The sequence below is a fragment of the Nelumbo nucifera genome, chromosome 8 (assembly GCF_055504915.1).
Source record: "Nelumbo nucifera cultivar China Antique chromosome 8, China Antique-T2T, whole genome shotgun sequence".
Taxonomy (NCBI): Eukaryota; Viridiplantae; Streptophyta; class Magnoliopsida; order Proteales; family Nelumbonaceae; genus Nelumbo; species Nelumbo nucifera.
Window position 1 is genome coordinate 34,998,792 of NC_142656.1, and position 25,238 is coordinate 35,024,029.

Consider the following 25,238-nt stretch of genomic DNA (forward strand, 5'->3'; position numbering starts at 1 on the left):
TAGTTTATAATATTTTGAAATAGTCACAACAGGGCTGATGTAGGGCTAATTAATGTTCTCTTGTAGAGTTTTTTCCTTGGATGGATTGTGGGTTCGTGGCCATTATTTTCCGCCCTCTTTGTCAGCTTTATACTTGGCACTGCATATTCAATCAATGTAAGATTATTTTCTTTCCTTGGGTAAAAGTTGTTATATGTATACATTTCATTCACTTATTACTCTCAATTACATTTTTATTTATTTTAAAGTTTTGTTGGTGAGATGACTCCAATTATGGATTTTTGTTTGCAATAAACAACAATATGATTATTCAACTAAAAGAATTCCGGGAGAAACGGGTAAAAACTGCTGTTCAAAATCTTCTCCAAGGAGAAAAGAATTTATTCTTCTCAATATCAATTGTTCCCCTATTCTAGGGATGTTTTCATTAGGACTAGAACACTTCTAGGCAGCAAAAGATCCATTTGCCTCGATAAATTCAATCTATAAGAATGGAAGAGTACATCTATGAACGTCCATCCTTTGGTAGGGTCGCCATCACTAATATGCTTATTACATCTACCGCAGTGTGTAAGGCTATTTTCTCTTGTCCCAGGTATTCAACATCCGAGGAAGACTGTATGAGGTGGTTAGTGAGTTGTGATGGCTTGCTTGAAGCAAGTTTCTCTGTTAAGGGTTTGTTTGAAAGGATTGGATATGTATTTGTTTTAAAAACTATTAATGGGGAACACTTTGCTGTTCTTGAATCTGGCAAGAAATTTGAAATTGAGCATGCTGATCTTACCAATGTTCAGAGAACCAGACCGGGTATCGACTTGGAAAGGGAGAGTTTTGGCCAGTTTTACCCAATTTGGTTTTGGGGTATGACTGAATTGGCTAGGGCCTAGGTTACGATTCAACCGGTCCGACTAGCCAGTTTGGTCCGGTTTTCTAAACATTGGATCTTACTAGTCTTTGTCTTGCTGAATTAGGAGGTAATCCGAGAGTTGTTCAAGACGAAAACTGAAGTTGAAGCAAAGGTGGATGTTCTTGATGCTAGCCATTGGCCTACCAATTAAAGAGAAACTATAGAGAAGCAATATAGAAGTCTGAAGTAGTTTGTTATTTCATGTTTTGTGTTTGTTTATGTTGTATTCTGTCCTAGTCTTCTTTGTATTAGTAGAAATGACTGATTGCAGTTTTAGTTGAATTCCTTGTGAAGAGAAAGAAGAAGAAGATGAAGAGTTTCAGCAGTAGAGAGAAGAGAGGAGAAGAAAAAGAGTGGGATGTCAACCAGAATTGAATTAGTTCTGGCCGCCAACCCCTCTTTGTATTATATACTCAAATTAAAAGAATAAGAGATTAAAAGAATGCCCTTAGTAGGGCGGCTACTTAAGTAGCTAAACAGTCACAACTTAAAAAAACATAAACTAATGGGCCTAAAGCCCAATAACTTCCTAACTTAACAACTTAAAAATAAAAGACAAATAACTGGGCCCAATAACTAGAAATCGGCCCAACTCAACACACCCCTTCAAGTTTGGAGTAAATGTCACACATTGTCAACTTGCATAGGTCATGCTCCAGCTTGTTCCTTGCAACACCTTTTGTGAGAACATCGGCAAGTTGCAAATTAGAAGCAATGAATGGGAGACAAACGTCCCTAGAATTCACCCTTTCTCTGATTAAATGTCTATCCACTTCAATGTGCTTTGTCCGGTCATGCTGAACTGGGTTATGGGCAATGTTAATTGCTGCCTAATTATCACAGTACAACATCATAGGTTCTTCTGCCTTTACACCAATCTCTCTAACAAGGAACGGATCCAGAGAAGTTTTGATACTCCATGTGACATGGCCCTGTATTCAGCTTTTACACTTGATCTTGCCACCACTGTCTGTTTCTTACTTTTCCACGAGACTAGGTTACCCCCAACAAGGGTGTAGACTCCTGAAGTAGATCTGTCGTCAAGGCATCCTACCCAATCAGCATCTGTATAAACCTCTAGCTTCAACTATCCATGATCAGCAAATAGTATGCCTCTGCCTAGGTGTCCCTTCAGATATGCAAGAATCTTGCCAACAGCCTCCCAATGCTGGACTCGTGGGGCATGCATGTATTGACTCACCATACCCACTGCATAGGAGATGTCTAGTCTTGTCATACACAAATACAACAACTGCCTCACAAGTCTAATATTTTCCAATGTCCTTTACCAGCTCACCTTCTGATGCATTAATTCTGTGATTTTGGTAAATAGGAGTACTAATTGCCTTTGTTCCAAGCTTTCCTGTTTCTTGTAGAAGATCTAGAACATACTTCCTTTGAGAAATAAATATTCCATGTTTTGATCTTGCAACTTCAACGCCCAAGAAGTACTTAAGCTCTCCAAGATCTTTAATTTCAAATTCCCTGTGTAGATTCTTCATCAAACTGTCAATCTCACTTAGGTCATTTCCTGTGACAACAATATCATCCACATAAACAATTAGGATTGACACCAAGGATCCCTTTTGCTTCACAAACAAGGTATGGTCAGATTGAGTCTGAGTGTAGCCAATGAAGGGAGTGAGAGATCCATCAGATGGACGCCCAAAACTTGCGGAATAGGGTGGGCGAATTTCAAAAATTTTCTCCCTTCAACTGGGAATCGTATTCCCTATTTTAGAAAAATCATATTTTTCAAGGATCAATCTTGAACCATAAACCGAACCAGATTTGAAACGAAACAGTAGGAGAGGGATATACCTGATACAGAGAAATAGTATCTCTCAATGGAGGTGTTCACGCCCAAAGAAGATTACCAAAGACTGCTCCCACTGAAGATGACACAGTGGATGGAGGAGCAGAATCAGCAGGGTCCGTCCCACGAGCCAAACTCTTCAGGAATAATCCAATGGAGGCAGTGAGCACAACTTCCTATCAGCCTTTCTCCAAAGACTGATATCAAGAACACTTCTTGATCTTCTCCTACCAAGGAGATCGAACTAGCAGTGAGGCGACAACTGGAGGAGAACGCAAGAGCAGGAGATGGCGCAAATATCTTCTCTCTTGGTTGTCTGAGATTTGATCTCTAGATGCATGGATGATGTGGATGGTTTGCCCCCTCCAGTCTTTACAAGCTTAAAGAGATCAGCTCCTGATCCTATCAGGAGTTTCCTAATTCAGATCATTATCTGAATTTGGACTCTCTTTAAGTGATAAGGATAAGACCCTTATCTTATCTGCAGATTAGATCAACCTTCTCCTGATCTTATCAGGAGGTTTCCAGATCTGAATTCAGATCTGGTTTCTCTGAGTGGATAGAGTAGGACTCTATCCTATCAGCTGATTTAATCCCAGATCCGCCCCCTCTATTTAACTAATTAAAACAGGCCAGTTCGAAGTGGGCTTTAAGCCCAATAAGTTTATGTGCTCAGTCTGTTTCCAAATTGCTGCCCAGTTGGGCTTCTTTGTATGGCGTGGGACCCAAGCATTGATCTACACATCAGCCACATGGGTTCGGCGCAGCCTTTGTTACAAGGCCTGGCCGATTACACTGTTGTGGGCAGTGCACCCCCTGAAACCCATCACATGGGCCTCTATTGGGCCCAACACTTACATTAAGTGGTCCCTGGGCCAAGCCACCTTATAAAAACCCAGGGACTGTGGGCAGATGCAAGATTAGCCCATCAAGTATTACCCTCAGTGGCCTTACACTTAACCTCTCAGCCCATAATGATCAAACACTGCCCGACAAGAGAGGACCTCTCCCTCGGCTGCAAGGAACAGTGTTGCACTCTCTGCTTATGTGGATCTCGGGAATTAAAACCTTTTGCAAACATTTTAGAAACCGTAATATATATACTTTTATATCTCATATAAAAATATATTTTGCAAAACAAATCTCAACGATTGAAATCGGCTGCCGGCAGTCTTGGTTTCCATCAGAAAGAGTGCATCCTCGATCATTACCTTTGTCCGACAAAGGGGCTGATCCTGTCACTACGATCACCCACTCAGATGAATTCTCAGACTGTCCCAACATACCCAGGTTTTGACCCCCGCTAAGGATCTCACTGAATGGCATATCAAAGACAGCCCAATCCGACACCTTGCAGTATCATAATCGAGTCTAGGGATTAGGTGTAACTTTCCAGTTGTGCCCATCAATCTCCAAGGTCCAGGGCAATACTGGAAATCTGGTCCGGTTCAAAGATTTAATTAATCTTACACTTTATGTGCCTTGGGTCTCACCCTGGCGGCTGAGACAGGCCACCCTAGCTGACTTGGTGGCACATCAGTGTCAGCCTTATCATGATAGGTCTCCCCAGACTGACCCACCGACTGTGAACATTCTAAACTAACACGAGTCTCATTAAGTGTCCAGTTTAAGGGTATAACACAGAAACAAACCACAAGAACATGAATCAAACATGCACTTTATTCATTTACAATAAATGTCAAAAGTACATCATTCTGATTGAAGCTAAGGGCATACAAAGACTGTCTAACAGCCAAAAGCAACCAAGGCCTTCCTAAACCTGTCAAACCATGCTCTGGGAGACTGCTTTAGACCATAAAGTGACTTCTTAAGTCTGCATACCTTCCCCTTTTTAGCATCACTATAGAAACCAGTAGGAAGATCCATATACACTTCCTCTTGCAGATCTCCATTTAGAAAAGCATTTTTCACATCAAGTTTAAATAGGGGCCAAGAGTATGTGGTAGCAAGAGAAAGAAGTATTCGAACAGAAGTCATCTTTACAACTGGTGCAAAGGTCTCTAAGTAATCAATGCCATAGGTTTGTGTGTACCCTTTTGCAACAAGTCCGGCCTTATACCTTTCTATACTTCTATTTTCCTTATATTTAACTTTGCAAACCCATCTGCATCCAACAGTCTCCTTGCTCTCTGGTAGATCCACAATCTCGCATGTTTGATTCTTAATTAAGGCTTTCATCTCTTCTTGCATAGCTGTCTTCCACTCAGGTTTGGAGAGAGCCTCACTGACACCCTTGGGTATAGACACAGAGTCAAGAGAGGAAAGGAAAGCACGGTAGGAAGGAGAAAGTCCATTGTAGGATAGATATTGTGAAATACAATGAGCAGTACACTTTCTCTTCCTTTTTCTGAGAGCAATAGGAAGGTCCAGGTTATCTGTAATGGGATTAGTAGAATCAATGGGAACCGAAACAGTAGAGGATCAGGAGGAATACTTGAATCCGTGTCAGTAGAATCTGGAGCCTCTAAGGAACTGACAGGAAGTGATGTGAGTTGTTCTTCTGCGTTGGAATCAACCTCCCTGTGAAGTCTCTGTCGTGAGTAACACTGAGAAGCAGGACGCAAAGGAGGTGGTAAGGAGTGGAAACAGGAATTGGAACTAGAAGAGGAATAGACTGTTCACTCACTTCCTCAAAACACTCCCCTTGAGAAGGATTCTTCGAGAAGAAGGATGTGGACTCAAAAAAGGTGACATCCATAGTAACATACCGACTCCTAGAAACTGGATCATAGCAACAGTCCCCTTTCTGATTTTTTGCATATCCAAGGAAGACACACTTCTTTGCCTTTGGATCAAGCTTCGAGCGGTGAGGACCAAGAATATGTGCAAAGTAAACACACTCAAACACCCTAAGAGGAATATGGAACATCTCCCCCTCAGGAAAAAGGAGAGTGAATGGTGTGCTGAAACCAAGTATTCGGGAGGGCACCCTATTTATCAAAAAGACTGTTGTTAGAACTGCATCACCTCAAAACCGAACTAAAACAGTAGTTGTGATCATCATGCTTCTTGCAGTCTCAACAATGTGTCTGTTCTTCCTCTTTGCAATACCATTTTGTTGTGAACTGTAGGAACAACTGCTCTGGTGGACAACACCATATTCTAACAGATACGAAGCAAGGTGCTTTTCAAAATATTCCCTGGCATTGCCTGATTTAAACACCTTAATTCGTACCCCAAACTGTGTTAGCACCATCTGATGAAATTGCTGAACCAAGGGTGGTACCTCATCTCAAGATCTCATTAAGTAAATCCAAGAATATTGAGAAAAATCATCCACAAATAAGAGAAAATATCGATAACCACCAATAGAAGGAACATGATATGGTCCCCACACATCAAAATGAATAACATCAAAAGGAAATGAACATCTTTTATTACTAGTTTTAAAAGAATGTCTACAATGTTTTCCAAGTTGACAACCTTCACACTCTAGACTGGGCAAATTAGCAAAATAAAAAATTTTTGGAAATAAGAAACTCAAAGAAGATAAAGACGAATGACCCAAATGATTATGCCAAAGCATAATCTAACTCACAGACCCCGACTCACTATCCTTGCTGACATGATGACCCCGATGACGAGGAAACACATCTAGGAGGTAGATTCCATTCATTTCACGACCACTCCCAATCGTTTTCTTTGAATCTAGATCCTGCAAGACACAATGACCAGGAGAAAAAATTACTGAGCAATTCAGGTTCTTAGTCAAACTACTAACGAATAACAAGTTAGTACTTAATCTGGAAGCATAAAGGACAGAGGGAAGGGAAATGAAATCATTAATCTTGACGGACCCTTTCCCAGCAATGGGAACATGAGATCCATTAGCTGTGGAGACTCGGTCTTTGCTAGAACAGAGTTGCTAAAAAGAAAAAATAGTGGAACTATGGGTCATGTGCTTTGAGGCTCCAGAATCTATAATCGAAGGAGGTCCCTCCTTACTTGTAATATAAACATAATTTGCATTGGCATGTGAATTACCTGTGTGAGCAAAGGAAGTAGAGTGTGCTTCACCAGAACCACCTATGCCTAGCTGTTCACCTGTTATTGAATTAGGACTGACTGTATCCCATTGATTCAGGAACTACCCATATCTCTCAAGTTTGGCCCTCACTGTGGCAGCTGCAACAGACTCCAGAGTAGCTGTAGTAGGAGGGGCCAGTATGTCACCAGTGATTGCCATGTGAGCATTTCCCTTCTTGTTTTTGAGTCTATTCGGCACAAGATGAGGATGAAGCTTCCAGCAGGTATCTTTTGTGTGTTTAGGCTTCTTACAATAGTCACAAATCAAATCCTTTTTGTCTTCCTTCCTAATTTCACTGCCACCCCGGTCTCCACCTTGTTTAGGTTTCATAGTGCTAACCATGGCTGATTGATCAAAAACAGAATTTCTCATCATCACATTTCTCCTGCTCTCTTCCCCTGATGCAAAGGCATATGCCTGGGAGAGAGTAACACTGTCCTTGGAAAGAATATGCTTTTTTGCAATATCATACTTGGGATTAAGGCCAGCAAGAAATTCAAAAACCCTATACTTCTCTAGGAGCTTCTGGTAGGCAGTTGCATCCTTAGTGGTTTCCCAAACAACTTTCTCCAGATGGTCAATCTCTCGCCATAGAGTTTTAAGGGCTGAAAAGTAAACAGCAATAGGTTTATCTCCCTGCCTTGTAGCAATAATCTGATTCCTCAACTAATAGGTGCTAGCAACTTTCTCATTCTGTGAGTAGGTTTCTGCAACCCCATCCCATATTTCCTTAGCTGTATTTGCCCACAAAAATTCTTACTTATATGGGGCAACATCGAATTACACAACCAAGTCATCACCATATAATTTTCCTGTACCCACCGGGAGCTGTTAGTTTCGGGTTTCACTTCCTCACCGGGAGCTGTTAGTGCTCGAATTCCCGTGAGCACCAATGGCCATCTTTGCAGATTGTGGCCATTTTAAGTAATTTGAACCATCCAACTTAACTGTAGTAATGGTCCTAGCCCCGAAAATGTCTCTGACACCTCTCACTGGTCCCAATTCACTCCGGGGTTTGTTTTCAACTCCGTTACCCTCCATAATTCTCAAAAAGGGGTTAAAAGGTTACTGTAAGATGAAAAAATATCAAATAAATCACTTCTGGTACCACCGACACCCTTCTGGTGCCCTAGATGATCTTCTCACAAAAGATTCCTTTTATGTGGGACGGGAGAAAAGAGAGAAGAGGCAGCCGCTCTCTCCAGAGACCTCCAAAACAGGTAAGACTTGAACCGTCCCCTTCAGAAAACTCTTAAGGAACCCTAAAAAATTAGGGTGCCACTTTCAAGGTCAAAATCGAAGAGTCCAATAGAAACAAGACTCTCCCCCTTTCTCTAATTTTTCCTGAATTTGATGGGAAGCCCTAGACCAGCTATAAGGAAAAATGGATCCACCAAAAAATCCAAAAACTGGGCTTACCTGAGATCTTTGATCAGCTTCTCAAATCACCATGCAGTTGGCCGATCTAGGGCTGGATGATAGAACAACTCAAGGAACCTTCAACCTGCTTTGGTACCAAGTAGAAATCACTGATTGCAGTTTTAGATGAATTCCTTGTGAAGAGAAAGAAGAAGAAGATGAAGAGTTTCAGTAGAGAGAAGAGAGGAGAAGAAAAGGAGTGGGATGTCAACCAGAATTGAATTAGTTCTGGCTGCCAACCCCTCTTTGTATTATATACTCAAATTAAAAGAATAAGAGATTATAGGAATGCCCTTAGTAGGGTGGCTACTTAAGTAGCTGAACAGTCACAACTTAAAAAAACATAAACTAATGGGCCTAAAGCCCAATAACTTCCTAACTTAACAACTTAAAAATAAAAGACAAATAACTGGGCCTAATAACTAGAAATCGGCCCAACTCAACAGTATTATCACTATGTACCTTGTAATGATTGATATATAAGTAGAAAGATCAAGACTGCAATCAGCCTTGAACCCTAATAGATTTTAGGTGAAGAAAAGTAGAAGAAAAGTGAGAGGAAGGAGGGAGAAGAGAAGAGAAACTAGAGAACACAAGGGTTTGAAAGAAGGGATAGATTCTAACACATCTGCCGCCGCCACTCTCTTAGTATTTATAGGTTATGTTCAGTACATAGAGAAAAGGACAGATCTGCCCTTAGTACTTACATGACAAATAAAGTAAATAAAAAACTGAAATAAATAACAACTGAAATAACAAACTGACCCCAACTAACACTACTATGACTGAAACAAATAATTACACATATTGTCCTACGAACACAGTGGGGACCACTGCTGTGGGGCCCACATCAGTGTTCTCTACATTCCCCCTCAAGTTGGGAGTAGATATTTATCGTTCTCAACTTGGATAGGTCTGCCTCTAACTTCTTCCTTGGTACAACCTTGGTGAGGATATCCGCGAGCTGCATATTTGATGTGATATACGGGAGACACTTTTTGTGATGCGACCCTCTCTCGCACAAAATGTCGATCAACTTCAATATGTTTAGTTCTGTCATGCTGCACTGGGTTGTGGGCTATATTAATAGCTGCCTGGTTATCACAATACAGCATCAAGGGCTTTTCATAGTCAATACCCAACTCTTCAAGTAGTGATCTCAGCCATAAGATTTCAGCCACTCCGTTAGCCATTGAGGTATTCCACTTCAGCACTAGAGCGGGAAACAACACTCTGCTTCTTATTCCTCCAAGAGACAAGGTTACCTCCCACAAGGGCACAATATCCAGAGGTAGACCTCCTGTCATCAACACTCCCAGCCCAATCGGCATCTGTATAGACCTCCACCTTCATGTGATTATTGTTCTTGAGCAGTATACCTCTACCCGGGCATCTCTTTAAGTATGCTAATATTCTCTCTGCTGCAAAGAGATGAGAAGTTCTAGGGGAATGCATGTACTAGCTGACAACACTAACTGCATAACTGATATCTGGCCGAGTGAGGCAGAGATATAGGAGCTTTCCAACCAACCGTTGGAACATAACTTTGTCTTCAAGAGGCTCCCCGCTCTTTGCACTAATCTTGTGATTCTGTTCAATGGGTGTATCAGCAGGCTTAACAGCTAACTTTCCAGTTTCCGCCAACAGATCTAGAACATATTTTCTCTGAGAGATAAAGATCCACTGTTTAGATCTAGCAACCTCAATACCCAAAAAATACCGTAGTGTACCAAGGTCTTTCACCTCAAACTCTTGATGAAGGAGCTGTTTGAGGGACTCAATCTCACCACTATCATTTCCTGTCACTACAATATCATCCACATATACAGCAAGTAGGGTCAGAGAGGAGTCCACCCTTTTAATGAATAGTGTATGATCTGACTGGGCCTGTACATAACCGAACTTTCCAAGGGCTAATCTGAACCTATCAAACCAGGCTCTAGGTGACTGCTTCAAACCATACAATGCCTTGTTCAGTCGGCAAACCTTCTTACTTGTCTCTGTATCATAGAATCTAGGAGGCAACTGCATGTAGACCTCTTCCTGTATCATAGAATCCAGGATGGTGGTCATCTTGGCTATTGGGGCAAAGGTCTCCAAGTAGTTTATACCATAAGTCTGAGTGAACCCCTTTGCGACCAGCCGGGCCTTATACCTTTCATCGGAGCCATCAGCATTATGCTTCACAGTGAATACCCATCTACATCCAACCGGTTTCTTTCCTTTGGGTAGGTCAACCAGTGCCCAAGTATTATTCTTCAACAGGGCATCCATTTCGACTTGCATTGCATCTTTTCATTCTGGAACTGATAAGGCTTCTTGCATTGTTCTTTGAATAGGGACATTGGCAATGGAAGTGAGATAGGACCGGTAAGAGGGAGATAGGCGATCATAGGATAAAAACTGTGAGATGCAGTGAGCTGTAGATGTGGTGCAATGCCGTTTCCCTTTGCGGACGGCAATAGGGAGATCAAGGTCATCCATAGGAAGGGAAATGGCAACAGTGGAAGGTGTCTCAGTGAGCTCTGGGACTGTAATATTTGGTTTGGAGCCGCAGAAGGAACTGGAGCTGGCCTGGATTGCCGATGACTAGGGTCAACCTGCCTGCATCGCTTGTGATAGACTCTCAACTCCTGATCCCTCTGACCACCCTCACCACTACAGCCTTCATCACCTAGTGGAATAGGTAAAGGAACAACCCCACTCACACTGCGCTCCCCCTGAGGAAAGATTCCACTGCGCTCCCCCTGAGGAAAGAGACTCAAAATCCCACTCTTATTGCTCTCCCCCTGAGGAGAAACCCTAGGATAATAGGGTGTCTCCTCAAAGAAGGTGACATCCATGGAGACAAACCTTTTCCTTGAAACAGGATCATAGCAGCAATAACCCTTTTGAGTTTGTGCACAACCGAGGAAAATGCATTTGGAGGCCTTAGGTTCAAATTTGGAATGATGAGGCCCGAGAAGCTGAACGAAACAGGTACAACCAAAGGTTTTAAGGGGAACGATGAACAACTCCTCGTCTGGATATAGAAGGGAAAAAGGGGTTTTCATATCAAGAACTCGAGAAGGAACCCGATTAATGAGATATATTGCCGTGAGGATAGCATCACCCCAGAAGCGAATAGGTACATTGGATGTAAACATAATGCTTCTAGCCACCTCCAAGATGTGCTTATTCTTCCTTTTGGCAACTCCATTCTGCTGTGGTGTATGAGGGCAAGTGCTTTGGTGAATAACTCCATGGCTAAGTAGGTAGGAGGTCAATGGCTTAGCAAAGTATTCCTTTGCATTATCAGATCTAAGAACTTTGATTTTGGCTCCAAACTGAGTGAGAATCATCTGATGGAAGTTTTGGGTCATAGTAGGAACCTCATCCTGAGAACGCATAAGGTACCCAAGGAAATCGGGTATGGTCATCAACAAACAATAGAAAATATCTGTACCCACCCATAGAAGAGATGTGATATGGCCCCCAAACATCAGTATGCACAATATCAAAAAAAGAATTACTTCTTTTATTACTCAAAGAATAAGAAGTTCTACAATGTTTGGCAAACTCACAACTCTCACACCTCAACTTTGACAACTCAACAGACTTAAATAAAGCAGGAAACAAACTCTTTAAGGACCGGAAAGACAAATGACCTAATCGATTATACCAAAGCATAATCGGACTCACAAACTGAGAAACAAAGGACTTCTTATCCACTGGCTCTTCCCGATGAGAACTCTCTCCAAGCAGATAGATCCCATTCGTCTCACAGCCAGTCCCAATCACTTTCCTCGTCTCCAAGTCCTGAAAAACACATCGGTCAGGGAAAAAGGTTACTGAACAGTTCATATGTTTGGTAATACTACTGACTGAAAGCAGGTTAGTATCAAGCTTAGGAACATGCAAGACAGAAGATAAAGAGATAGTATCCGATAACTTGATGTCACCCTTGCTCGAAATGGGAACAAGAGAGCCATCAGCAATGGATACTTTATCTCTGTCAGAGGACAAGTGATAAGTAGTGAACAATGATGGCAAGCTAGTCATATGGTCAGATGCACCTGAATCTATTACCCAACAGTGGTCATTATTACCTGGAGCTGAAGCATGGTAAGCTGAGGCTCGAGTACCTGAATGTGCAAATGCAGATGTGGCAGGAGCTGATGGTGACTAAGATGGCTGAGCTGAACTCCCAACTTCCCTTTCCAACTGTATGAGAGCAACCCGAATCGCGGCTAAGGTCTCTAGGGATGTGCCTTTTGTGCCTGATGAGGATGCTGAATCAGTGTTCACAACCACATGAGCATTACCCTTCTTATTTCTTAGTTTTGCTGGGACCAAATGAGGATGTAGCTTCCAACAAGTATCTTTTATGTGCTTGGGTTTCTTGCAATGTTCACAGACCAGGTCCCGTTTATCTTCCTTCTTCCTGTCCCTTTCTAGATCACCCCCTGACTTAGGTTTAACAGCTGTCAGGGCTGGGGAAGGGGGCTGAGGTTGCATCATGACTTTCCTCCTGGTCTCTTCACTATGCACCAGGGAGTATGCTTGAGAGAGGGTCACACTATCTCTGGTCAGTATTTGTTGCCGCACAATGTCATATTCTGAATTCAGGCCAGCCAGAAACTCAAACACCCTATTTGTCTCGACTTGCTTTCTGTGAGTCTGTGCATCTTTGGGACTCTCCCACTCAAGGGTCTCTAGATGGTCAATCTCATGCCACAAGGATTTCAAGGTAGAGAAGTAGACAGAAACTGGCTTCTCTCCTTGTCTAAGACTGTTCACCTCACACTTCAGTTCATAGGCTCTGGCAACATTAAGTGGTTGGGAATAGGTTTCTTTCACAACATCCCATATCTCCTTGGCTGTCTTTGCCCACAAGTAATTTTGGTTGATATGTGACTGCATAGAATTACACAGCCATGCCATAACCAAATAGTTCTCTTGAACCCATATGGTGTACGTTGGGTCATCCTTGGAAGGTTCTTTCACATCTCCCAAGAGGTAACCCAGTTTTCCCCTTCCTCCAATAGCCATCATGGCTGATTGAGCCCATTCCAATTAATTTGACCCATCAAATCTCACAGTTGTAATCTGAAACCCAGTTTCAGATACACTACCATAACTGTTGTTCCCAAAACTACTTTCTCCCTGATTTTTAAACTCCATTTTTGGTCAAGAATCAGTAGCTACAAACTGAGTCACTACACCAGAAAACAACACTTGGACAGTCGATCACAATAAGAAAACAGTATGGAATCAATGCAGGTCTGATCTGAAACCAATCTGTAATCACAGTATATGCATGAACTAGTTTAGGTCTGATCTGAAACCAATTGACAATCACAGTATATGCATGAAACCAATACAAATCTGATCTGAAATCAATTGGCAATCACAGTACCAAGCAGTTTGTCAAGTTTTTTATTCCCCTAGAAGAGCTCGAAGCCAAAAATAGGTCTGAAACCAGCTTAGAGAGCAATCTGAGATGCTGGAGCAGAATTAGGGTTTTAATCGTAGGTCTTAAATAAGTGCTCAGCCGCACTTTCCAAGCAGTCCGTACAGTTAGGACCTGTTGTAGGATCAATGTGAGACCCTAAAACTTATCACCTCTGAGAGAAAACCCTAAAACAATCACTTTCCTAGAAGATAAAGAGGGTTCGGCCCAACAATCAAACCCTAGATTAGAGAGAAAACCTTAAAGCAGTTCGACCTCTCCTTCTAGATAGGTCCAACCTATCTCGACTGATAGCTGTCTCTAGAAACTAAATAAAACTTACTCAAAGAATGTTGTTCGCTGCCTTCCAGGGTTACCTGAACCCTAGCCTTCGCTGCTTCTTCCTGATTACCAACACTCTACAAGCCGTGGCCAGTCCTCAACAGCTGCAAAACTCTCCTGGTAATCTCCAAGAATCAGTCGACGAATACTGCTTCATAAGCTTCCAGCCCTAGCTGGTTCTCATGTGGTCGGCTGGACTAGACACACATGAGCCGACCACATGAGAAGCCCTAGATAGGCTCTGATACCAAGTAGAAGATCAAGACTGCAATCAGCCTTGAACCCTAATAGATTTTAGGTTAAGAAAAGTAGAAGAAAAGTGAGAGGAAGGAGGGAGAAGAGAAGAGAAATTGGAGAACACAAGGGTTTGAAAGAAGGGACAGATTCTAACACATCTGCCGCCGCCACTCTCTTAGTATTTATAGGTTATGTTCAGTACATAGAGAAAAGGACAGATCTGCCCTTAGTACTTACATGACAAATAAAGTAAATAAAATACTGAAATAAATAACAACTGAAATAACAAACTGACCCCAACTGACACTACTATGATTGAAACAAATAATTACACATACTGTCCTACGAGCATAGTGGGGACCATTGCTGTGGGGCCCACATCAGTGTTCTCTACAATATATATAGAGTTTTTGTGTCTACAAGGCCTAGGACCATTTTTTTTTGTGAGACATTGGACCTTTGTATTTGCAAGGCACGCGGCATGGGGCCTTTTTCAAATGCGAGGCATATAACCTTTGTATTTGTGATGCATGGGACCTTTTTCAACTCTGAAGCATATAACCTTTGTATTTGTGAGACACGGGACCTTTTTCAACTACATGGCATATAGCCTTTGTGTTTGTGAGGCACAAGGCCTTTTTGAACTACGAGGCATAGTGCCTTACTATAAAATATGCTTAGGCCATTTGAGGCATTGTTGGTCCATTGGGGCATTGGAGCGCCTTGGAGTTACTGGTTAGGCATTGGATCCTTTCTTGTTGGTCCACTAGGGCACAGATTTATTCTAGAGTTATTGTTAAGCCAGAGCCCCCTAGTGTTACCAGTTTTTCAAGAATTATCATTAGAATCGAAGCCCCTTGGAGTTATTGGTTTGGCGTTGGAGCATTTATTATTGGGTCAATGGGGTGCGAATTTCTTCTAGAGTTACCATTGAGCTGGAGTCCCTCAAAGTTTATTGGTTGGAATTAGAGCTTTTCCTATCGGGCCACTGGGGCATGAATTTCTTCTAGAGTTACTGTTGAGCCAGAATCCCTTAGAGTTGCCAGTTTTTCCAAAGTTATTGTCAAGCCTATGCTCCCTAGAGTTACTGGGTTTGGCATAGGAGCCTTTTTGTTAACGAAGCTTGTTGAGGTGATGGGCCTTTGTGCAACGTTTGGCCTTGTGCAATGCTAGGGTTTTTGGGGTAGGGATTTCTTAAGTATAACACGCAAATATTGCAAGAGAGTGAATATTCATTTCATTGATGACTTTTCATGAGATACAATTTTCATGAGAAATAATTGGAAAAGAGGGAGCCAACTCATTTTTGTAGGCCCAAAGTGTTTTTGAAAGTTTTTCGCCCAGTTGGTTTGGTTCTCATTGACTACTTTTTTTAGCGTTTTAAGGAGTATTTTGTTTGTCATTTCCACTTGTCTGTTTCCTTTAGGACAATACACCGTTGAGTTGTTGCTTAGCCTTGCTCCAGGCTTCCCTTAGAGTTCTATGGCTTCAGAATTGTTAAAAGATAGTGCATTATTTGCTAATACTCTCATGGTTACTCCGAACTTGTGTATGATGTTTTTCCTTATGAAATTAGCCATGTTGCTTGTTGTTACCTTTTTGCGTGGCATTGCTTCTGCCTACTTAGTGAAGTAATTTGTGCCCACTATCTCAAGAGGCCCTCCACTTTTGTATAGCAAACCACGGCCTGGAACACCCTTCAGGTACCTAACAATCCTTAGAACTGCTTCCCAATGAGGAATCCGAGGATGTTGCATAAACTGACTCACCATACTCATAGCAAATGATATATCTGGTCGAGTAATAGTCAGATAATTCAATTTTCCCACCAACCTCCTGTATCTTCCAAGATCATCAAACTCCTCACCTGCATTAACGCTCAACTTGACATTCAGTTCCATAGGAGTCTCTACTGGTTTAGCACCTAACAATCCTGTTTCTTCAAATAGATCAAGAACATATTTTCTTTGACATAAGTTAATTCCATGTCTTGATCTTGCAACATCTATTCCTAGGAAGTACTTCAGCTTATCCAAATCTTTCGTATTGAAGTGGTCTTGTAGAGATTTCTTCAACCTGTCACTCCCAATTATGACAATATCATCCACATACACCACTAGCAAGATTTTCCCATCTTTTGAGTCATGGCTAAACAATGGTCTACCTGACACTGTTTCATCCCAAAGTTTTTCACTACTTCACTGAACCTGCCAAACCATGCTTGTGGAGATTGTTTCAGTCCATAAATTGCCTTTTTGAGTCTACAAACCTTACCATCCTCCCCCTGAGCAACAAACCTTGGTGGTTGCTCCATATACACCTCCTCAATGAGATCACCATGCAGGAAGGAATTTTTAATGTCAAATTGCAAAAGAGGCCAATCATATATAGCAGTTAATGAAATCAATAACCGAACTGAACCAATTTTAGCCACAGGAGAAAATGTCTCCATATAATCCACACCATACAACTGAGAATAGCCCTTGGCCACTAATCTGGCTTTCAATCGTTCCACACTGCCATCTGGAAGATACTTCACTGTGTAGACCCACTTACGCCCAACAACATGCTTACTAGGAGGAAGAGCAGTGGGTTCCCATGTGTGGTTGTGTTGTAGAGTAGATAGTTCATTTTCCATTGCTTGCTGCCACCCTAGGGAGGTAAGGGTTTCCTAGACAGTCTTGGAAATGGAAACAGATGATAGCAATGATATAAAGTTGCGATGAGAAGCAGAAAGGTGAGCAACTGAAGCATAGTGTGAAATAGGATGAGAAGTACAAGTGCGTTTACCTTTCCGTAGGGCAATAAGAAGATCAAGGTCCGAGGGAGAAGAAGCAACCATAGGATCTGTCGACGAGGGCTGAATTGGAGGAGGGGCCGGTGCGCTTCTGTGAGTATACACTTGTCTGATTGGTAGCCTCTCAGTAGTAACTCGCATAGGAGGAGGAACTAGAGGGGAATCTACAACTGGAATGGGAACCACGGGAAGAGGATCCTCAACAGGGACAGGAAGGGGAATTACAGGGGAGGGAGAAGGAACCACAATGTTCGGGAAAAAAGGAACCGATTCAAAGAAGGTGACATTGGAGCACACGAATGACTTATGGGAGTTAGGGTTATAACACTTATACCCTTTCTAAGTCCTGGAGTATCCAAGGAAGATACACTTAGTAGCTCGTGCATCTAACTTGTCTAAACTAGGCCCCAAATTTTGAACAAAGCAAACACACTCAAAGACTCTAGGGGTGAGAGGAAACGGAGACAAGGTGGGAAACAACACTAAGAAGGGGGATTGACTTCCAAGGATGGACAAGGTGGGAAACAACACTTAGTAGCTCGTGCATCTAACTTGTCTAAACTAGGCCCCAAATTTTGAACAAAGCAAACACACCCAAAGACTCTAGGGGTGAGAGGAAACGGAGACAAGGTGGGAAACAACACTAAGAAGGGGGATTGACTTCCAAGGATGGACATGGGCGTCCGATTGATGAGAAAACATGATGTAAGGACAGCATAACTCCAAAAACGCTTTGGGACATTCATATTAAGCATCATAGACCGAACAGTTTCAAGGAGATGTCAGTTTTTCCGTTCAGCTACACTGTTCTGTTGTGGGGTGTAGGAACAAGAGGTTTGATGAATTATCCCATGGTGCTCTAAGTATTGCTGAAATGATGTTGAGGTGTACTCTTTTGCATTATCAGAGCGAAGAATTTTAATATGAACACCAAACTGTGTACGTATTTCAGCATAAAATTTTTGAAAAATACAGAATAATTCACTGCGATCTTTTATAAGATAAATCCATGTCATCCTTGAAAAGTCATCAACAAAAGTTGCAAAATAGTTATAGCCATTGCATGACATCACTTTGATTGGACCAAAACACGACTATCACTCCTAGACTGAAAGAGACTCTATGATGTTTCCCAAGCTGACACGATTCACAATCCAATGATGAAAGATGACTCAAAGAAGGAACCAGCAAATTCAGAGCTTTGAGAGAAGGATGACCAAGTCTGCAATGCCATTGAAGAGGAGTAAGAGATGATTGAAAAGCTACTGGAGGGCCACCACCATCAAGGTAATACAATCCACCTGCCTCATGCCCTCCACCAATCTTCATCCCCGTCTTGGGATCCTGAAATACACAAGAAGAGCGATAAAAGGTTATGGAACAATTAAGTGACTTGGTTAATCTACTAACAGACATAAGGTTAAAAGGGAATTTAGGGACATAAAACAGATGATAGAGATAAGGAGAGATCAACATCACCAACACCACAAATGGGAGATGTAGAACCATTAGCAAGAGTAACTGTTTGAGATGTGGAGGACAGAGAAAGAGAAGAAAATACATTTGGAGTCCTAGACATATGGTCCGAGGCTCCAAAATCAATGATCTAGTGTGAAGGTTTGGAAGCCAAGCAAGCTAAGCCATACCTGAATGGGCGAGGGTAGCTGTGTTTTGCTGAGAAGATGTCTGAAGGAACTGCTCATACACTGCTCGGGATACACTCTCCATCTCTTTTTCAGAAGAACTAGCAGAGGTGGAAGGGATCGGGTCAGTTTGCTGACATTCACTAGCTGTACCACTGCCCTTAGTCACAGCATGGTTAGCCCAAGTGTTGGGTGGACCATGTAAATCACAACAGAAATTAACCGTGTGCCCCTCTAATCCACAGTATGTGCACTTCCTAGGGGCATTACTTCTTCCTTTACCACGACCTCCCCCTGAGTCCCAACCTCCACAACAGCCACCAGCATGGTTAAACATGGGACCACCATGGTTACTTGGGAGTCCACGGCCACCACCACCACCACCTCTATTTCCACGGCCTCCACCTCTAGTCACCACCAAACCAGATCTGTCTGAGAGTGAAGAATGCTCTGTAGACTCAATAGATGTCCTCCTAAGACGGGCAAACACTTCAAGTGAGGGAAGGGTAGACACCCCAGTATTTGTGTACGGATAGGTTCATATTCAACCTTCAAACCCACCAGAAATCTCGTCACATCAAGTTGTTCACGTTATTGTTGCTGAACCTGAACATCCGGTGTTAGAGGATGATACACATTAAGCTCATTTCGGATATTCCTCAAACTTGCATAGTATTCTTCCAAGCTCTGTCTACCTTGCTTCAGATTAAAGTACTCTTGGTACAACTGATACACCCTAGTTGTATTGTCTTGCCTGGAACATAGTTTCTTAGCATGACCCCAGATCTCTTTAGCTGTAACTAGGAACATAAAGTTCATACCAAGGTTCAAAGTATCGTTACATATTGGCCCGTATCGGCTGATACGTATCATTCCGGGACCCTTTTGATACGCCCCTAAAGTGGGTGTATGGGGGTCTGATCGGTTCAGGGGATGGAGAGGTCCTAGACTGGCTCCCCTGAACCAGTTTTGAAAGAAAATTATAAAAACTAGTAAAAAACAAGTACCGAAACGCCCAATACGCCCCTATCGGCGTATCGGGCGTATCGATACTTTGAACCTTGGTTCATACTGATTTTTGGTTCCATGCTATTCCACAACCATGTCATAATTTGAGCATCCTTCTGCTCCCAGTCACTAAACCCTAGAGAGTCAGAGGAAGGTTTTTCCTCTCTCACATGCTTCTTCTTCTTAGCCTTTAAGAACACCTCCACCGACTTGGCCCAAGGCACATAGTTCTCACCATTCAGCTTAATGGATGTCATTTGAACAAGGTAATCTGGAGAAATCATAACCCCAGTTTTGTTGTCACTACCATCTCCTGTTGATGACATTTTCCACTAAATCTGCTCACCTCACAAGGAAGTATGAACACCACCACAGAAATCAGTATGAACACCACCGCACGACACAAGGGTTTACTTTCAACTATTCAGAATCATCCATACACCATTCAACACAGTACAAACGCCAACACACCACTGCTGTTGTGAACTTCAGCAGCCGAAAAACCCTACTTTCAATGCACATACGAGGTATAAACAGAGGAAAACAAGGCTGATATGCATACTAATCACTTCACACCACCACAGAAAAATATTTCAAACCAAAACACAGCATTTTCAGTCCACTACTTGGGCGAAAAAAAAACTGTTCATACCTGTCCACAAACAGCCCTCTTTGTTCCACAAAATAGAGGGCATCTAGTACACCACTTCAACGACCACCACCACAGTAACTGGAGGCATACTCACCTCCAAAACCTCCAAAACCACAAACGACCCTCTTTATTCAGTTCTAGCTTCCACTCAGGCTACAAGGAAACCAAAGAAAGATGAAATGGCTGGCAGCGAACCCAGGAAGAAGAAAGACGATGAGGAAAGAAGAAAAAAGAAGAAAAGAGAACTAGGATTTATCGGTCTCATACCATGTAAAATCCCTATTCAGTTCTAGGTTAAAGTAGAGAAGAAGAGGAAGAAGAAGAAGAGAAGAAGGAGAAGAAGGGTTCAGCCAAATGAGGAAAATCTGTCCTCTCTAGTCGACCCACTTGTATTTATCTCAAAATAAACTTGGTTACAAGAAAGACCATATTGCCCCTCATAATGATGGGACACACAACGTAAACCTGAATAAAACAGACCTTTCACTCTCAAACAGATACACCCAAATGACCAAAATACCCCTGTTCTGTGAACTCTAACAATTCTAAACTAACACAAGTCTCATAAGTGTCTAGTTTAAGGGGTAATTTCACAGAAAAATACCAATATCAACATGAAGTTGTAAAGAGACTGGGCCGAATGGGCCCTAACAGCATCTCTTGTAATATCTTTTATTTTATGTTGATGGGCCACACTTAATGGGCCTGTTATTTATTCTTGTTTTATTTTCTTTATGTAACTGCCAAGCTGGCCGCCCACTTAAGGGCATTCTTGTCATCATCAAATTTTTAGATCTTAATAAAATAGGGTTAGAGGAGAATGGAGAATTATTCGACTCCTTCTCTTACCTCTTCTCTTCGCCATCTTCTTCTCTTGTACAGTTATTCAGACTTGTTTTATTCTGCTAATCACTAAGTTTAATCTTGATATTAAAGGGCTGATTTACATCTTGGTATCAGAGCGGGTTTAGTTCCTCTTCTTTTTCTTCGTTCCTGTACACTCTAAAATCAAGAGTGTATGGAGAGATAGATTCTCTATAGTATAGAGAATCACTTGCCTAGTTGGTTGAAGGGTTTGGAGAGTTTAGTTCTTGCTAGATTTTGCCAAGAAATGTTGCTGTTCTGCTGTTGCCCGAAACCCTAGCCGACTAGAGATTTTTGAGATTACCAGGAATGGTGAAGCTCGGGTGTGGTGCTTTGTGCTTGGAAGGTGTCTTGTGACTGCTAAAGGAGGGCGGTTCAAGTTTGGAACAGTTTGGGTTAGTCTGGTAGGTGCGGAAACATCTTCTCTCTTCCTCCCATCTGCTGGACGGAGCAAAACCCTAGTTTTTTAAGCACCCGAGTTCTGGTTTGACTTAAAGTAAGTTTACATAGTCAAAATTTCTGTTCTTTGATTTCCGTTTGATTAATGGAGACAATACGAAAGTGAGTTCAAGCAAGTGCCGGTTTCTGGACCTGCCTCAGTAGATTTCGTTTTGACTGGTGTTACCACAATTAAGCTAGATGGGACGAACTATCTTGCTTGGGCACAGTCTATAAAAATCTATGTTTGTAGCAGAGGAAAACTCGGGTATCTCACAGACAGTAAGGTGAAACCCAAAGAGACAGACCTTGAATTTGAAAAATGGATGCAAGAGAACTATATTGTTATAGGATGGTAGATCCCTCTTGTTTGCATCCCATGTTCCTGTAAAGTTTTGGGGAGATGTTGTTCTTACTGCTACCTTTCTGATCAACCGTATGCCCTCCCGGGTCCTTGGCTTTAAAACTCCTTTTAGTCTTCTCTTCCCGGATGAGGATCTCCTTTCTCTTCCTCTCCGTGTGTGGATGTACTTGCTATGTGCATATTCATAGTCACCAAAGGCACAAGTTTGAACCTAAGGCTCATAAGTGTGTTTCTGGGATATGCTTCCACACAAAAGGGTTATTATTGTTTTGATTCAGTTCGTGGCACCCACTTTGTATCTCAGGATGTCACCTTTGCCGAGTTGACTCCCTTCTTTAGTATTCCTCCTGAGAGGGAGAAATCTGGAGCCCTTTGCTATGTCTCCAGCTGTTCCTCTTCCCATTCCTTGTGAGTCCGATCATGGGGTGTCCACCTCTTCCACTGGACCTACCTCTGATATCCCTGCTCCTCCTCCTCCATTTGCTCCTGCTCTCCAAAGGTGTTACCAAAGGCAGGGATTCAGACATGTGCATGTTGTTTCTACTCCTTCAGAAGAGCATCTTGCCACTCCCATCATTCCTGAGGAAACAGGTCAGCCCTCTACTGACTCATCTCTGACTGTCCCAGACCTTGACCTTCTTATTGCTCTTCGCAAGGGCAAGCGGAAGTGTACAGCCCACTGTATCTCCAAACATTTATCTTACAGCCTTCTCTCCCCTTCCTACTACTCCTTTCTTGCATTTGTTTCTTCCCATGTGATACCCAGGTCTGTACCGGAAGCATTATCTCAAGCTGAATGGAGGGATGCTATGATGACTGAACTTGATGCATTGCATAAGAACCATACCTGGGATATTGTGGACTTGCCAGAAGGGAAGAAACCAGTGGGTTGTAAATGGGTATTTACCATTAAGTATCACTCCGATGGCTCTGTTGAGAGGTTCAAGGCTCGGTTGGTTGCTAAGGGTTACACCCAAATGTATGGCATTGGCTATCTTGAGACATTTGCTCTTGTGGCTAAGATGACTTCAATTAGGGTTTTACTTTCTCTAGCAGCTACTTTTGACTAGCCCCTACACCAGTTTGACGTTAAAAATGCCTTCTTGAATGGAGACCTGCATGAAGAGGTCTATATGTCTCTACCTTCGGGAGTGTATGGGAAAGAAATGAAAGGCAAGGTGTATAAACTACACAAATCTATTTATGGTCTCAAACAATCTCCTCGGGCTTGGTTTGAGAGATTTCGGGCTGCTCTTGTCTCCTTTGGCTACATTCAAACACAATCTGATCATACACTGTTCTTGAAGAGAAATAATTCTTTGGTGACCTTCTTGATTGTTTATGTTGATGACATTGTGGTCACGGGTAATGACATTGAAGAGGCTAGTAAACTAAAAGGATTTCTGAACTATGAATTTGAAATCAAAGACTTGGGAGATCTTCGGTATTTCTTGGGCATTGAAGTTGCTCGGTCCAAGGATGGTATCTTCATATCTCAGCGCAAATATGTCCTTGATCTTCTTGCTGAAACTGGTAAACTTGGAGCTAAACCTATCTCCACTTGATCCTAATCATAAGCTTTCTGCCACAGATGGTGAACCTTTGTCTGATAAGGGAGTGCTTCAGAGATTGTTGGGAAGTTGTTATACCTTTGCATGACTCGGCCAGATATTTCCTATGCAGTAAGTGTTATTAGTCAGTTTATGCATTCTCCCAGAGATACTCATCTTGCTGCTACAGAAAGGGTTCTGTGCTACTTGAAAGGTACTCCAGGGAAAGGTATTCTATTTGCTAAGCATGGTCACATGAAGCTGGAAGCCTTTACTGATGCAGATTGGGCAGGATGTATTGATGACAGAAGGTCCACCTCTGGTTATTGTGCTCTAGTTGCTGGGAATATTGTGTCTTGGAGGAGTAAAAAACAATCAGTAGTTGCTAGATCCTCAGCTGAAGCAGAATACAGGGCAATGGCTCATGGTGTGTCAAAATTACTATGGCTACGATCCCTTCTAGAGGAATTGGGGGTGGACTACGAGAAACCAATGATCCTCTATTGTGACAACCAAGCTGCTATCAACATTGCACATAATCTTGTTCAACATGACAGAACTAAGCACATTGAGATTGATAGGCATTTCATAAGGGAAAGAGTCTCTTCAGGAGAAGTTTGTTTACCATTCATCACATCAGAAGAGCAACTGGCTAATATCTTGACCAAGGGAGTTCCAAGGGGGAAATTGACACACTATATAAGCAAGCTAGGCATGATTGACATCTATGCTCAGCTTGAGGGGGAGTGTAAAGAGACTGGGCCGAATGGGCCCTAACAACATCTCTTGCAATATCTTTTATTTTATGTTGATGGGCCACACTTAATGGGCCTGTTATTTATTCTTGTTTTATTTTCTTTATGTAACTGCCAAGTTGGCCGCCCACTTAAGGGCATTCTTGTCATCATCAAATTTTTAGATCTTAATAAAATAGGGTTACAAGAGAATGGAGAATTATTCGACTCCTTCTCTTACCTCTTCTCTTCGCCATCTTCTTCTCTTGTACAGTTATTCAGACCTGTTTTATTTTGCTAATCACCAAGTTTAATCTTGATATTAAAGGACTGATTTACATCTAAAACAATAATGTACTTTTATTCATTTACAATAAATGCATCTGTACATCAATCTGATTGGAGCTAAGGGCTTATACTGTCTAACATTGACGTCAAAGTAGATCATGATAAACATTTGTTATACAAGTTGATAATCTAAGAGAAATGCCAATATAGTAATCTGTTGGTCATTGGGATCTTGTTTTAGTTGCCATTATTGAGGTGGAAAAGATTTGCTTTGATTGCGGCAATGTGCATTCTGGCTGTACGAGCTGTGGTTGTCCAGCTTGCGTTTTTTCTACACATTCAGGTTTGTTTCCAAGAGGTCTCACTTTCTTTATGTATGAACCAATATTCATATTTTTAACCTTTCATTCTTGTTAGTTTGTATTTATGATATTTCCTTTGCATATAATTTTTTCCAGACCTTTGTTTACAGAAGGCCTCCCATTCTTACATGGCCTTTGGTGTTCACAACTGCATTTATGAGCTTCTTCTCAATTGTTATAGCATTATTCAAGGTAAATCTCTTAAAACCTTTATATTTACTATGTAATTGTTTATATGGGTGCCTGAAACTTGTCAAATCTCTGGTACTGTTTTCCTAATATTTCTGACTCGTCAAATTCTTAAAACGTCCTAATGGTGAAATTTATTAATTCAAGAA

The 25,238-nt window shown here is 41.9% G+C and overlaps 1 protein-coding gene across 10 annotated transcripts in view; it reads left to right on the plus strand.

Moving 5' to 3' along the window:
* Positions 1-25,238, plus strand: part of LOC104603204 (putative homogentisate phytyltransferase 1, chloroplastic) — an 83,667-nt gene that overhangs the window by 48,878 nt on the left and 9,551 nt on the right. For all 10 annotated transcript variants that reach the window (XM_088893114.1, XM_010267185.3, XM_010267183.3 and 7 more), the window contains exons 7-9: positions 67-156; positions 24,780-24,881; positions 24,997-25,092. In XM_088893114.1, coding sequence (XP_088749240.1) covers positions 67-156; positions 24,780-24,881; positions 24,997-25,092 — 288 coding nt within the window. The remainder of the gene's footprint in view (positions 1-66; positions 157-24,779; positions 24,882-24,996; positions 25,093-25,238) is intronic.